We start from the raw sequence: 17917 nt of genomic DNA on the forward strand, positions 1-17917 counted from the left end.
ACACCGCCTATTCACAATAGTATATTTGAGATATATGTACGTGATAACATTTTCATCCATCACAAAAATAAAACAACATATTAATAAAACCCAATACCAAACTTTATTGCACAGATCGCATTTTAAAATGAGAATCACAGTATACAAACATATCCAAATGTCTTAATTACAAAATCTTGCTACTAATGATAATGATAATAATATTCGTTCTTACATAGCGCTTATTGCACAATGCTTCTAAGCGCTGAACATTATTACCCCGGTCATTTGTTGTGGATCAAACACGTATGGAAACACACTCCAATAATGCAGCTAGTACTCAGCGCAAAGTTGTGTCTTGATCTAACCGGGTAGGCCTACACATGGGAAACGAAAGTAAAATATCGTCGCCCCGTATCAAGGCAAATGATGTAATACATGTCACACATATATCACATGTACTTGTCACTCTCTTAACATAATAGTTTAATATAAAACTTAACATTAACAAATAAAACTATTCGAGTGTTGTCCTTTAACGTAAAATGCATTAATAATTAACACAATTGATTGTAAAGTTAAATTAAATAAGTTTAAATATAATAGTATATAATGTTATTTATCTTAAGCTTATTTCAAAATAAAGACTAAGCATGTTTTTCTAGTAGATAAGGTTTAAAATTAAAGAGTTTCTTTGAGGATATTTTTCTATTAAGTAACTCCTGTATCATACGTCCTCCAACCATTGCGGATGATGAACATCCATATTAAATTTAAGCATATCATTAAACACCATTAGTAAAAAACATTTTGAATACCAATTAGGCCTACAGACATAATTTAAATTCAACAGACGTTTTTTTAAATCATAACAATTTCAATACAACAATACGTGTGGGATCAATAACTGGCTTTAACCATTAGGCCTATTATGTTTATTTATTTATTTGTTTACCGGATACACAGTATCCCAATACAATTGAATGTTGATCGGAGTCAAGTTTCAGAATAAAATGGATACCATTTTCCAAAAATTAATAATTAAGTTTTCAAAATTTTCAATAATTACGCTTTTAATAAATACGTTTTATATAATTAAATACTTTAAAATAATACTGTTTAGTTTAGAACCGATTAAAGTGATAAAAATACATATTTGATATGCAATGGAATTAGTTTTGACAAACGTTATTTACAGTTGCATAGCAACAACTATCCACCTTTTTATCAATAAGAAATTGCATCAATATTTTTTATAAATATAATAATTAATTGCATCTAATTACTACTTACAGTCTAGGTAAATTCGTTTAAAACCCTGTCGTAAATGCACCGGGATATCTTCCTAATAAGCTAAACAGTAGAACCACTCCTTTCGGGACACACCCCTATTAAGGGTGACACCCCTATTAAGGGTGAAACTTTAACATGAAACGAACAAATAAAAACCTTATTGAGAGGAAAGTTTGTTCAGTCCCGGAAGTGTCTTCTTAGTAGGAGTTCTACTGTTGTCATTACATTACGGTTATATCATGTAGCGTTTATAATAAATATTCAATGAAAGCTTATTATTCATGATATTAGGATAGATATCCCGGTGATAAATATTCCAGTGGGTACAATAAAGCGTGGTTCCCACTAGCGACGCAACGTAACGCAACGCAGCGACGTTTTGACGCAAAGTTCTATATTGCGTAATCACAAGTGAGAACGACGACGAAATAGTGTTGCATGCAAGCGGGGCACAACACAATTATCGGAAGGGCATTTTCTTACGTTGCGTCACTTGTGGGAACCAAGCTTAAGCATTGTTCTTGCTCTAAAGCAAGACACGTACGTCAAAACAACAGTAGGCCTACTGCCAAACTGTGACACGGGCTAAAGCTTGGTTCCCACTAGAACGTAACGCAAGGACGTAAACGCAACGCAAGCGTTTTAACCAATGACAAGCGAAGTTATAGACAGTTAGCAATCACAAGCGAATAAGCCATCGCTTGTGATTGGTCAATTCACTTGCGTTGCGTTACGTCCTTGCGTTGCGTCGCTAGTGGGAACCACGCTTAAGTACGTACAAATGACGCGCTTGCGTAATGCATACGTACTATACCACATTGGTGCATTGAACTATTTGCGAACTACACAGTGACGCATTTACATACTAACGTGACGGGCTTGATTACTTAATTGACGTATTTGCGTAAAATACAACGCATTGCACATTTTAAAAGTATTACCCTTGTGATGTTGTTGTAGGCATATAGAGTGCAGTTACGTGGAAATCAACGTCAATGACATAGTGTGTTGTAGTCAATAGAAGTTCCATTGCATAATCATTTAGATCGGCCTTTCTGGTCTTGTTAGTATAATCAACTGTCGTAGCGTTTCTTATTAATACTGCGTTTTGATTTCTATGTTTTATCTGCAAGAAAAAAGTTATGTTATTACATTTATTTAATGTTAAGTAGCTGTGCTGTTACTAAATGCATATTTTGTGAATTATGTAATTTGTGTAAATCACTCACGCGCGCCCAAACATGATTAACAAAAATATGGGTTTAATCAGGTAGCTGATGTGTTTGTGTTTTTAAGTGTTAATTGACCAAATAGAACTAGTAAATAGTTCCATGTCCGGTTTTTGACATATTTGCGAGTGAGAGTAATAACTATTATGAAGCGAGGGAAAAAAATCAGTAATATTCGATTTGTTTATTTAAAACAGGGATGAGTGACACTTCCCTGTTTAGATTTTTAAAAAGACCGAAAATGTGGAAAATGCTGTTTTGATAGAGGTGGAATGAATCGCATAGAAGCGTGACGGAGCTATGTATGTAGGCCTACTGGTGTAACAAGAAAATAAGTAAGTAGGTCTAAAACGACAATTTAACAATCAAATTGTACTTACAATATTTGACATTTTATCACTGATGGTCGTCATCAAATCAGATACTTCCTGAAATTCATTGCTGAAGTTTCTTAGAGATTGGCTATATAATCGGGCTTCGTTCACCTTTACTTCTTGAAAGACAGTGCGGTATATACCGAGATCAGTTACGTATGTTAATAACAAGTCCACTTCCTGACGATTAAAAAAATATAGTAAATCAAACTGAACGGAATATATTTCATCAGTGTGGCATATGTTTATTAAGCACGTAATAGAGTAAGATTGTTCATCGTAATAATCAACCTTACAAGGTAAGAGGGACTAACATAAGAAAAATGCCTACAAAATGATCTAATCTTTGTTACACCTGCTGGTTTCTACGAAATTCATTGACGGTGAATATAAGGACTGAATTCAGTATATGATATAATACGACGAACTATAAAGGGTCTATAGTTCGGTATTGTACTAATGTGTGAATTGTTCCATGGTTAAATACTACAGAGAACAGTCATTGTTGATCGACGTAAAGCGTTAATCAAGTGGAAACTATTCTTTGTGAATTCCTATAGTGCCATATGAATTACATGTTATATAGTATTATAACGATTGTTATGGATCACCGGTGTCCGGATAAAAATCCCGCAGGCAGGATCCAGGACATCCGGTCCCGTCCCTTTATGTCTATCCTGTTGTCAGCCATAGTAGGACTGAAGCTCTGTCTACACCTCTGTCTAAACTATCAAACTAGTTTGACAAAAATGTGTGATGTGCCGAAATATGGTAGTGATATGACATCATCATGTCATTTGTTGTCACATAAAGTTTGATATGTACGTAGACAAGGAACAAGCAAATTATGTGAATAAAGCTCTGTCTACACTATCAAACAAAAAGTTTGATGTACCCATATATGGTAGTGCTATGCTTAAATATGGTAGTGATATGACATCATCATGTCCATATATGGGCACATCACATTTTTTTGACACATAAAGTTTGATAGTGTAGACAGAGCTTTATGGATAGTATTATTTCAGTACTAATACTAACCCTTGCATTACGGGCGTCTTCAAACGCAAGATGAGGTACAGTAATGTTAATGTCGTTGGTGTTGAAGTGTCGTCTACGGAAACGTGTCCGATTCTGTAAAAAAAAACAAGCTAATAAGTAAAAAATATTACACTGAATAACATTAAAAGCATCATATCAGATACAATACTAATTTTAAAAAATACACCATGCTAGACATACACCTGAGTTTGTTTATAATATTTAAAAAATAGTGTGTACTAATTATTAAAACAATTTTCAGAATAAAAGTCCTTATATCATATTAAAATGAAAGTGATAGTAGGCCTAAGTTAAGTAAACACGTTAGTTATTTTTATTGTAAGAATATTATACAACAAACAGAACAATAGTATGAATAGGAAAAACATCCTAAAGAACATTTACGTCATTAGTTACCGTAATCGTTTTGATTGTAGAAGAATTCTAATAATGCGTCGGTAGGCCTATAGTTTATCAATCGTTGTCTTTTTAGGAGTATGATAATAAGGATAAGAATGATGATGGTAACCATGAATGATGAGATGATGATGGGATGTTGTTGGTGATGTTACTGGTGATGTTACTGGTGAGTGGGAGGGTGATAAGATAGTAACATTGAGAATTAAATGTTAGAGATTGAGATGAGGATGGTAATATTGATGCGGATTTTGTTGATGAGTTTAAATCATAATGATAATGATATTGATGGTGATAGTGGTGTTACTGGTGACGAGGAGGATAATAAGATGGTTACATTGCGAATGTTAAAGATAGAGATGGGGATGATAATGTTATTGAGATAGAACATTCACTAACTGTGAATTGATTATAATTGTGGAAAATCACTTACGTATTCGTTAACAAATGCACTGCAAGACCTCTGTAATTCCGTGATTTTCTCAATAAGAGATGTGTGATGTATTGTCCCTGCTAATGACACAGACGTTTTGAAGCAGACCAGTATAAACAATGATCCTGAAAGATCAACGTAAAATGATTATTATCTTTTTTAATTTCAATTCACACTCGGAGAGCCCATCACTTACTAATTGGAATACATAGCAATACGAGACAACATGACAAGAGCAAAACACAATGTGAACTTTGTTGTAATAATTTGTTTGTAACTTTCAGCTATGGGTTACCCTCATGGTATCGTGTTTGAGTATCGATTAAAGCAAACAAATAAACCAACTTAAAATATTTCTTAATTTTGGATTTATTTAAAGATAAACTATGACAGAAAATATCAATATAATGCATGAAATATTAATTAAATAATCTCGGAAGTCTACAAATAAATTTACTGTACACATCCGTTTGGAGGTATCACTTATGCCTACTTAAATGTTGCTTACTGCACGTATAAACAAAACCTATCACACATGGCGTGCTTATTCACTCTTCCCTGGCTTATTTACCGATAAACATAATGACCGATTTTTCATGTAGTACCGGTATAAAAATAGATAACATGCTACTTTATTTAATGTCACAATTTTCTACATTTACTATCATGAAAAGTCGGACAACTGTAATGTTATGGCTAAATTAGTATATTAAATATAAAAAAACTCGTAATAGTTCACTACATTTGTTTGGCCATGTAATTATTGTTTATTTGCATTATTATTATGTATTATGAAATATTGCTTTAATTTAGAAATAATTACCAATTTATACAGTTTTTAATTGATTAAAATAAATCATTGCGTGCCACAGAAAGTGTAAATGGGTCATGTTTACAAATGAAATACCCTTATAGGCATATACCATTGCAAATAAAAAATTCGGATACATCTTAATATTTCGTATCGTTAATTTTCATGAGCTGTGATAGTGAGAGAACAGTTGTAGTAAGGAGACAAGAAACTGCACGTGCTGTCTATGTATCTAGACATAATACCGTACGGGAATCGGGTATTCGAAAAAGTATACATGCCTCAGTAAAATACATCACGCATGCAACCGAATAGGCGTTGCAGTAAAATCAACCAAACAATTGTACTGCAGTAAAAATAATACGTTGCTAAGAAGCGTTGCAGTAAAAATACATTATCCAACATCTTGAAAACAACGATAAAATTGCCGTCAATTTATCGTATATAATTATCTTAAGTAAATTAAAAAATAACTTACCAAATATATTAATAACCATCATTATAGCAATATACAGCTTTAAATGTAAAGAATCGAAATGATTGGTAAGTCGGTGAGTAAATTTTTGCTTGTTGGTCCTATTAACAATTTTAGTTTATTTATGTTGATGAAAAACTCAGAAATGATGGATGCATTGGTTTAAACTGTTGCTTTTATTTGTTTTTAAGAGGATTTACAATTGAATACTATTGTAAATTATTATTAGAAATCTTTGTCAAAGCCGGACCGACGTGACGCAAAATCTATTTTTGGGTTTAAGGATTCGTGAAGGAAAAGGGTTGACCTTTAACGAATTTTGTTGCTATCTAAAAGCACAATAATATCAATTGTTTTGTTATTTTTAAGTTTCATTTTTTATAAGTTTTCCAAGAAAATTTTTAAGAGTTGGGCTTACTTGATTTTTTTTTGTTTTTTGTAGTGCCTTATTCATTAACTTGTTTCATTTTTTAGATTGAGGTTTAAACCGTGGGAGTAAGGGACAAAACCAATAAAACACAATTTTAAATTATTACAAATGTTGTTTTATTTTATTTGTTATTACAATTTTGAATAACATTAGGACTAATTAATTGGTAGTAATAAAAGTATATGTTTAATGTGCAGAGCTTTCAACAAAATTCCCGTGATGTACGTATGACGAGGCCCTTTCATGTATAGCTTAAGTGGGTGATGCCTTAAGTGAAATAAGGAGGCAAAGATTATCACTCGTATAATACTCCTGTGAGCCGTTACTTTTATTGGATGGCTATATTATTGCTATGGGTATTTTAATTAGTAAGCGTACAGTCTTACCGGTTTTTCAATTATTCAAGTATTATATTTTGAATCATGTAGGTCTTTCAAAGTTATTTCCCGTGGTTTACATGCACTTTATATTAGGTCTACAATTTCATTATAAGTATAAGTTGGTTATACATCATGTTACCCATCTAACAGGTTGCAGAATTATAAGTATATTTTGAAAATATGTTTTCCATGGTTTACGTACTTTATGATGAGTGTGTGACAGTGGCTGTGTGTATACTAGTACACCGGGGTAACCCCCTACTCGTCTCGAAAGATGTACCAGGTCCTACGGTTTATATTTCTTATCCAAGAAGACTCATTCTACCATACCGCCAGAATCATGTAGCAGGCGAACCCGGAACCCTTGCTGATTTTATGGCTAGATTTTATGGTTCCACTGTCTTAACCGATTAGGCACCCACTTGATAACAATAATATAATATTATTCATAGTATTTGTGTCGACAACAATTCCTTCTTTTCCTCGGTCAATAATTATCATCATCGTGTAATCATCTGTACCTGTCATTGTCATCACCACCATCATCGTATTCATAACCATCACCATCATCAGTACGGTGATCAACATCATTTATTATTAAGATTTATCTTGTTTTCCCATTATATTCGTTCAATGTATTAACGAAATACAGGAACAAAACATAATTCATTATTTCAAGTTACTAACCAGTACCAACACGACCGAGACTAGAACTCGGAATCTTCTGCCTGATATATCTACCATTTAGGCTATCATTATGATAGTCAAATTACTCATATATGTTTTGGTTTTAACCATTATTTAAACATAGGGCCACTAATCAGTTTCTCTCTTTCGTTAGAACAATATACAGTACTGAAAAAAATGTTGTTAGACCTATTTATTGATAAACGACTTATTCCTATATGCATTTATAAAAAAATGAATAATATAGAACATTTGATTATAAAAAAAATAAGAATAGAATTAAGTTTAATATAGAAAATAACAGAGATGTTCACAGAAATTATTAAAAGAATTGTTTCCTTTTTTGGTATGATTGATGCGCTATTTATACCGGCATCAAAGAGGGTTTGGCTTTGTGCTTCCGACCAATTACAAATGGATTGCTTCCAGAACAGATTAACAATATATCGTTGTATAGGATAATACAATATAGAATCACTTCAAATATATAATTAATCCTCATCGGTTAATAGATTAAGGCCATCTATCCTGCTGCGATTATCGGCCAAGGAATTAGCACGTGTGTGGACGTTCCATTGTCCACGATACCAATTTTGGTAGTCCGGACCATCTATCGTGTCGTGATTGGTCAATTTACTTACGTCGCATCCAAGTGGAAACCAATCTCTAAAGCGTGGTCCCCACTAGAACGTAACGAAGTGACGTATTGACGCAAAGATAATTATGTATTGCGTAATCAGAAGTGGGAACCGACGACGCAACAGTGCTGCAAACATCGAAGGTTTGATTTCACGCAGACGGGGGAAACATATTGGAAGGGCATTTTCTTAGGTTGCGTCGGTTGCGTTATGTTGCGTCGCTAGTGGGAACCAAGCTTTAGGGAGGCTTCAACAAATATTATTAGCCAGTTTGAATCGAAAGGAATGGTCACTCTGCTAGATAAATCTTAAAGATGTATTGTCCCCCAAAAACATAACAAAAATAAAGATTAATAAAATTAGACTTTAAATATGCTATTTTTGCATTTTATAGAGCAGAGGAATGAAAGTTTTCCTTATAAAAAGAAAGCATAAATTCTTCAATGTAACCAATTATTGTCTGACAGAAAATTTACTATATTTTGCTTTGAATTACGTTGATTTAGGTAAATGTTTTTCTCTTATGTGTCATTAAAATGACATATTCAACATACACACTTAAAAAAGGTATTTTTTTCGAGAGGTGGAGGGGTGACAGTATATCTTTAAAATTTAAAATTGTCATTTACATAGATATATTATTGTACTTCCTGTTCATTTTTAAATACAGTATTGTTATTGTTTTGTTTATTATATCAATATTCCAGTTATTAATCGGCAACAATAATACAGAAGTGTCGGGAATTAAACGTCAGGCAAAAACCACAACTAAGCTTACGATGCATGTTACGGCGTGTTACCTGATGGAAAAAACCCCACCCTTCAAAGTGACAAATTGAAGGAAGATTCCTTGGAACTAAACGATCTTAGTGTTACATACGCCCACTAAATAATCAATCTTCTGGTATCAAAATAAACTCTTCCTTAAACACACAAAAATAACAACGAAATATGAAATAAGTGTTCCTTCTAGAACAGTGTAAATTATTTTTTTATAAAAGGAAAAAAAACGTTTTATCGATGTTAATATTATTACAATCAAAATAGGCATAGATCAGCATAAATTATATTCAATGAGGTAAATTGTCATTTACATAGATATATTATTGTACTTCCTGTTCATTTTTAAATACAGTATTGTTATTGTTTTGTTTATTATATCAATATTCCAGTTATTAATCGACAACAATAATACAGAAGTGTCGGGAATTAAACGTCAGGCAAAAACCAAAACTAAGCTTACGATGCATGTTACGGCGTGTTACCTGATGGAAAAATTCCCACCCTTCAAAGTGACAAATTGAAGGAAGATTCGTGTTACATACGCCCACTAAATAATCAATCTTCTGGTATCAAAATAAACTCTTCTTTAAACATACAAAAATAACAACGAAATATGAAATAAGTGTTCCTTCTAGAACAGTGTAAATTATTTTTTTATAAAAGGAAAAAAAACGTTTTATCGATGTTAATATTATTACAATCAAAATAGGCATAGATCAGCATAAATTATATTCAATGAGGGCGATCTATCTATCTATCTATCTATATCTATCTATTTTCTCTTTTCTAATCTGATCAATATGATATTGTTTGCGTGGTTACGGAAATGAAATAATTGAAGACTACTTAATCCCAGAAAAGTAAGGGAAAATAAAATATGTTCAGGTATTTCTAGAGGAATGTACTCTATATATTTGCTAGTTTTAAGGATTTCCGCTTAATAAATATCATAATGTTATACAATTTTCCTTTCATATTGTATACAATGTAATTTTTAATTAAGCCAACGAAATGCTTGCTGTGTCATCTTAAGAGAAAATGTTAAACAGTTTTACTTCACCTCATGCATAATTAGGAGGATGTGGAAGTCCCATCCTCTAACTTTACAAAATAGAAAATCCGATGGGTTGATCCCTTCAATATTAAGAAGACAATTTCTTCCATTTGCTAAGGCTCTGTCTACACTATCAAACTTTATGTGACAAACAAATGTGACGTGCCCATATGCGGACATGATGATGTCATATCACTACCATATTTAAGCATATCACTACCATATTTAAGAACATCACACTTTTTTGTCAAAGTAGTTTGATAGTGTAGTTTAAATATTTTAATTGTTTTTTTAAGCCTGAAAGACAATATATTTTAATTAAATTTTTTTAAATGTAATATGGTTCCATGAATAGTCAAATTAATTCTTAAATACGAAAAAACACAATTAATAACTGAAAAAAATTGTATTAACACGCTTGATAAAAATTAATGTATGGAATTTAACGAATTACAACAAATAGAAATGTGTTAATTTATCTTCGCGGGATATTGACTTCGCGGTAATTGACGACCTCATCAATAATTTTTATTATATATTCATTATGTCCTTTGATTTCCTTTTGTGCTTCTACAGTACACACATTTCTTAATTGAAGAAAATATATAAAATAATACCTAATGGCCCATCGACAGTTTATTTATAATTATCTTTGAAATAGTTTTAATGATGTTTTGTTTGTCAAAGAGCTTAACGTTGGAAAATATATGTAATGCATAATGGTGTTTAGAGCAGAGGAATGAAAGTTTTCCTTATAAAAAGAAAGCATAAACTCTTCAATGTAACCAATTATTGTCTGACAGAAAATTTACTATATTTTGCTTTGAATTACATTGTTTTGGGTAAATTTTTTTCTCTTATGTGTCATTAAAATGACATATTCAACATACACACTTAAAAAAGGTATTTTTTCGAGAGGAGGAGGGGGGACAGTATATCTTTAAAATTTAAAATTGTCATTTACATAGATATATTATTGTACTTCCTGTTCATTTTTAAATACAGTATTGTTATTGTTTTGTTTATTATATCAATATTCCAGTTATTATTCGGCAACAATAATACAGAAGTGGGGAATTAAACGTCAAGCAAAAACCACAACTAAGCTTACGATGCATGTTACGGCGTGTTAACTGATGAAAAAACCCCACCCTTCAAAGTGACAAATTGAAAGAAGATTCCTTGGAACTAAACGATCTTAGTGTTACATACACCCACTAAATAATCAATCTTCTGGTATCAAAATAAACTCTTCCTTAAACACACAAAAATAACAACGAAGTATGAAATAAGTGTTCCTTCTAGAACACTGTAAAATATTTTTTTATAAAAGGAAAAAAAAACGTTTTATCGATGTTAATATTATTACAATCAAAATAGGCATAGATCAGCATAAATTATATTCGATTAGGGCGATCTGTCTATCTATCTATCTCTATCTATCTATTTTCACTTTTCTAATCTGATCAATATGATATTGTTTGCGTGGTTACGGAAATGAAATAATTGAAGACTACTATACTTAATCCCAGAAAAAGTAAAGGAAAATAAAATATGTTCAGGTATGTCTAGAGGAATGTACGGTACTCTATATGTTTGCTAGTTTTAAGGATTTCCGCTTAATAAATATCATAATGTTATACAATTTTCCTTTCATATTGTATACAATGTAATTTTTAATTAAGCCAACGAAATGTTTGCTGTGTCATCTTAAGAGAAAATGTGAAACAGTTTTACTTCACCTCATGCATAATTAGGAGGATGTGGAAGTCCCATCCTCTAACTTTACAAAATAGAAAATCCGATGGGTTGATCCCTTCAATATTAAGAAGACAATTTCTTCTATTTGTTAAGGCTCTGTCTACACTATCAAACTTTATGTGACAAACAAATGTGACGTGCCCATATGCGGACATGATGATGTCATATCACTACTATATTTAAGCATATCACTACCATATTTAAGCATATCACTACCATATTTAAGAACATCACACTTTTTTGTCAAAGTAGTTTGATAGTGTAGTTTAACTATTTTAATTGTTTTTTTAAGCCTGAAAGACAATATATTTTAATTTAATTTTTTTAATGTAATATGTTTCCATGAATAGTCAAATTAATTCTTAAATACGAAAAAACACAATTAATAACTGAAAAAAATGGTATTAACACGCTTGATAAAAATTAATGTAGATGGAGTTTAACGAATTACTACAAATAGAAATGTGTTAATTTATCCCGGACCCCCCCCCCCCCTCACTCTATTCGAGAAGAGGGAGGGACATATTCAAAGCGGGTAAATACGGCGTTTGACTTCGCGGGATATTGACTTCGCGGTAATTGACGACCTCATCAATAATTTTTATTATATATTCATTATGTCCTTTGATTTCCTTTTGTGCTTCTACAGTACACACATTTCTTAATTGAAGAAAATATATAAAATAATACCTAATGGCCCATCGACAGTTTATTTATAATTATCTTTGAAATAGTTTTAATGATGTTTTGTTTGTCAAAGAGCTTAACGTTGGAAAATATATGTAATGCATAATGGTGTTTTACCAAACCGATTGAGTGTGAATGCTACGAGGTTTTACGTATCGAAACAATTTCTTTACAAAAACCATGGATGCAATGTGTTTATGAATATTTCACAATCATAACTGAGATGACAGATGAGAAAAACATACACAGGCTATTCTACATGACCACGTGTCTGGGTTTTCAATCAATCATCTATGAGAGTGATCCGGGGGTACGGTATCACCAACCTCACCCTAAATTTCACTCAAACTCCATCTATGTGTCCTTCTCATAGGTGCTCAGCAAAAACGTGGTGTTGATAACTGCAGTTAGGCATTCTTGTTTTCGACGTACTTCTCGGAATAACCAAACAAATAGCCTAGCACACAACCAAAATGTTTCATTTTCTTATTCATTTTATTGTTAAAATATATTTTTTTCATCTAAATTTTCTTATCAAAATAGCAAATATAATATATGAACTCATCATGAGCAAGATACAAAAAATTAAGTTACGCATACGTTCCTGACTATAATGCTTGGTTCCCACTTTAGACGCAATGCAAGGACGTAAACGCACGTAAGTAACGCGCACGATTCGACCAATCACAAGAGATGAATTTATTGGTCAACTCGCTTGCGTTGCGTCTACGTCATTGCGCTGCGTCTAGTTGGAACCACGCTTAAATAAGCTTATTATAATAAATATTGGTAGTAGACGTTATATTAAATATACTATTAATAAATACTTGTAATAGATAAATCTCAAGGTATCTAAAATAATCTATTATACATATAGATTCAGCTGCATGTATTGTCTTCGTTATTAGTAATCATAAGCGATTGTCTACATAAATATATAATTGCACGATATATAAATAAACCCTAACTACACAAGCGAGATCGAAATAAGAGGCGTAATGAAGAAATGGATTAAATGTAAAACTGGTTTGCTGGCTAATTTATATTTGCAACGCTTATTTTTACGGTTATGGAAATAAAAGAGTAAAGTAGATTTTTTTTTTTCATTCGTCAATGACGAATAATTGATTGTACTTCATAGCAAATTTGGAACGAAAATACTGTTGCTAAATTAGGGCTACTACAATTGAGTATATCTAATTTGACTCTATATGTTCCTCATGTCTCGTCTTATTAATTTAAAAAAGGTTAGCTACCCCCTTGAAACTAATTCTTGTAGGCATAGGTTTTACCAGACCGGTTGATAAATACTAATAGAATAGTGCTAATTGGTGAAATGCCAGACCAACAGATTTTGAATACACCCATTTCTCACACACATTTTGTTCAAAGTAATACCAGAAACATTAAGCATTATTTTAGCACACATACAATTAAATAAAGTCAAGTTATACACATCTACACAATTGATTTTGTGACCGTACATAACTTGTCTCACAAAAATGATTACAAACACTACTAGCGACTAAATGTTCATTTGTATCTCGATTCTCCTTATAGCTAAAACGGCTGTAGGAAGTATCTTCACGCGACATGCAGATACCTCCAATCGGCCAATAACGTCTCCCCATCCGTCATTTGTACATACATGTGGATCATAACGAAAGGTTGTGGCATTCATTATCTAAAATTATAAAATACATATGAAATTGTTAATTTGACGAAACTTTTAAAACACATTGTAGCATCGAAATGATGGGATTTGTGGAAAAAACATATAGAGCACGCATGTTCTCTTGCACTGTACATAATTTTAATGTAAAACAGGAAATAGCCTATGCCTAATTTTTATAGGGATGTCAGAGGATGACAAATAATAATACTGTACTGTACTAGGAAATTAATAATAATAATATCAAACATTCATAAACCGCTCTTTACCGGAATCTCACATCGCAATATGAAAGGTTTTAAGGAGAGATTTGAATTTGAATTGAAATGTAAAAATGCTAAATTCCACTTACATTTCTGGCTTCGGTTATCGCATCAACAGTCTTGTTTACTATAATTCCAATGAACGCAAACTGCTCATCTGAGGTGACGTTATTTTTTACATGAGACTCGTAAAGAGACGTAAATAGGCAATGGTAATTCTCCAACGAATACAGCATATCTTTTAAAATTTCCACCTGCAAAAATAACTTAGCTAAATTATTATTTATAAGAATTACTGTACGGTTGTGTCTCGAATACGAAACATTCAAATAAGCCCTGCTTAACTATCGTAAAACCTAAAAAAAAAGAAGCACCCCTTTCTTTTCGAAAAGACTCCCCTGTTTGGTTTGCAAAAGTAATCTCGAAAAGAAGCCCTTTTCAAAATAAAGATACTGTAGATAGGCTTCTCTTAATGCCAGATGCAGAATAATAATGTATGATCGTATTTATATCGTACATTTTTTGTTGGTGTTTTGATCTACTTCGTTGGCTAAAAAAAATTATTTACAGGGAATTTCTCAAAACCATATTATTGTATTAGCAATTCACAAGATGAGGATGCACATTGGTTTTATTTTGGGATGCGAGAAAAATTGACATCAAACAGCCCTCTTATTTTTTTTATTATTATTTTTATTTAAAAATAAGTAGGTTAAATACCGTATTGTTTTTTCCAAGGAGAGAAATATATAGACTGGGAAAATGAATAGTGCACACATTTGCAGCTGCAGAAATTGAATCCTGTGAATAAATGTATAGAAAACAGTTAATACAGCTATTATTACAGTTCAATTATTATCAACGTGATATTTGGTGTAAAACTTAGGGGATATAATATGAGACAATAATGATAACGGTGTATTATTAATCAATTGTTTTAAGTGTGATCCATCAAATAAAGATATGAGATGTGATTGGAAGATAGTGAATGAATGATATTTTTAAAAGACGGAAGCCCAGATCAGTGATATCACTGAGGCCTTCCACTGGGGCTCCTGTACTAATAATATGTACTTATCTCAAATTTAACAAAGACTAATAAAGTTGAAGAAGCCTAAAGCAAAACCTTATTCATCAATCATGTTAACAATTTCAATTACTTATAACATTTATCAATACTAGATATTTGGCACTTTACATTTAAAAAATTCAGCAGGATAGTTAATTAAAGATATAATACGGTTGAAGAGAATTTTTGTAATAAATGTGTTGAGAGGTGACCTCATTGTTCACACTGCCTTTTAATATAATAATAAAGTAAACTTACCTTTAATTCAAGCGTATCTTCTATAACTTTACACAGATTTGCGATTGGTTCAAAAAGTGGCGTCAAATTGACTTCAGTATCCCATGCTGGTGCGATTGGTTCAAAAAGTGATGTCAAATTGACTTCAGTAACCCATGCTGGTGTAGCCACCACCGTTGTCGCAGGTAGTGTAGTCGGCGCTCCGACTGCAAATGTCATCACGTACCCAATCAATAATATTACTAAAATTATTGAGAACATTTCAAATTATAATTTGACAATTTTGTTTAGAATCATAAACTGCTAAAGATTACCAGTTTATTTTGATTTTACAATTGATTGACAAATTGATTCATGTTCGTTTAAAATTATTATCAAATCGCCGCATATTTTCATAGCTTTAGGCCTAGGGTCAACTCATTTGTTAGTTAACCTGATGATCCGACCCACTTAATAAAATTCTGATTTTCTCCTCACACAACATAATAAACAAAACCAATCCAACAATCCATCACGACAGAAAGCACATTCATCTAACACGAATGAAATAAATTCAAAACATTTATGAAACCTTAAGTTTTACTAATAAATCAACAAAACAATTAGTGTAACTATTGAGAAGTATATCAGTAAAAATAAATAATTGTATCCACTCACCGTAAGATGTATAAGAAGCCATCGCCAATATATTCAAAACAAATTATAACAAAGTATAAATCTAATATCTTTAATCCAAATTGAAGTTATATTTCTTGATAAGTAGTTCTTCAGTGTCTCAATGAGAGCGTTTAGTTGAAAATATCAAACTTTGCCACATTTATAGACATGGGAGGATGGCCGCCGGAAGTATAGTATTTTATTAATTGCAAAAACTGGGACAGCCTCTTACTAAAGATTATGCGCAGTATGCCTGTATATTTGACTTTTAACTTGAATCTATAAATAACTTTATTGTTTATCCAAGAATTTTTTTTCCGCCGGAAAAATACACTAGTTGCTATTTACGTAAGTTGATAATTATTAATAACGTACTATCATTTTTTTTTCTACAGGATCTGAGACAGAAATAAGGTGGGTGTTCTCTTTATATCTTGAAGGCAACGTATTTTTTTAATTTGATTTTACCAACCCACAGTAGTCTGATATGGATACTGATATTTATTAAAAATAACCTATTACTCTAGTAACCTTTTTTTTTTATTGGTAAAACGGTTCTGAGTGGCAGTTAGGTCACCCAACATTTTGAAAGATATTGCAATTTCTTTTTCTTTTTTTATATTGATATTCAATACCTAAATGCTAATTATTATTCTAATAAAATTTAATTTTAACTCCATTCAACCTATAGCTTTTAAAACGTTGCACACATTTTGAGTGGGTTTTTTTTTAATGACTAACGAATAATAAATCAATGCAACCTCCTCCCACAAAAAACAGAAGGTATACTATTGACTGTTACATCAATGTGATAAAGGTGCGGTGTTGCATATTTTTTGTTTTTGTTTTATTACACTTTATTTATAGAGGGTAACCCTAAACAGCGTATGCTGACAATCAAGGGACCCTCTTGAGAGATTGGCTGTGTGTATACTAGTACACCGAGGTAACCCCCTACTCGTCTCGAAAGATGTAGGCCTACTAGGTTCTTTAAAGTGCACATGAGCCAGATGTGTACACTGGACCTAAGGTTTATTGTACTTATCCGAGAAGACTCGTTCTACCACCAGACCCATGGAGTTTAGGCTCGAACCCTTGCCAATGTTAATATGGCAAGGTATTACGGTTCCACTGTCTTAACCGCTTATATGATTTGTTATGTCTTGATTGTTGGTGGACGCCTGTGAATGTTTAGTGGTAATCTTTGCTAATTGTTACATGAAGGATGGGGAAATGTTTATATTCTACAGGGAAACCATTAGCATTGCTCTTAATGTGAAAATGTGACTAATAAAACATCTCGAATAAGCTGGCCTGGCATTATTAAAAAAACTCAATCAGCTCCAGAAGCATTTAGACCATCATTCTTTATTATCAATAATGACGTGCAAAACCAGTATAGTTTGTTACAATTCACATTATTTATTAAGCTATGTCTACACTCTCAAACTAGTTGTGATGTGCCCAAATATGGTAGAGATGTTTCCAAGTATGATAGTGATATTACATCATCATGTCCATGGGGACATCACATTTTTTGTGTCAAA

At 32.1% G+C, this 17917-nt stretch overlaps 2 protein-coding genes across 2 annotated transcripts in view; one reads left to right on the forward strand and one right to left on the reverse strand.

The window, feature by feature from the left end:
* The window catches only part of LOC140046153 (oxaloacetate tautomerase FAHD1, mitochondrial-like), a 122219-nt gene that overhangs the window by 41180 nt on the left and 63122 nt on the right, over positions 1–17917 (forward strand). The gene's annotated exons all lie outside the window — the stretch shown is intronic.
* Positions 19–6074, reverse strand: LOC140047739 (uncharacterized). The gene is made up of 5 exons (XM_072092774.1): positions 6056–6074; positions 4767–4891; positions 3917–4009; positions 2882–3055; positions 19–2398 (listed from the first exon to the last, which is right to left on the reverse strand). The coding sequence occupies exons 1-5, from the start codon at positions 6072–6074 to the stop codon at positions 2210–2212; spliced, it is 600 nt and encodes a 199-aa protein (XP_071948875.1). The 3' UTR covers positions 19–2209.

The sequence above is a fragment of the Antedon mediterranea genome, chromosome 4 (assembly GCF_964355755.1).
Source record: "Antedon mediterranea chromosome 4, ecAntMedi1.1, whole genome shotgun sequence".
Classification (NCBI taxonomy): Eukaryota; Metazoa; Echinodermata; class Crinoidea; order Comatulida; family Antedonidae; genus Antedon; species Antedon mediterranea.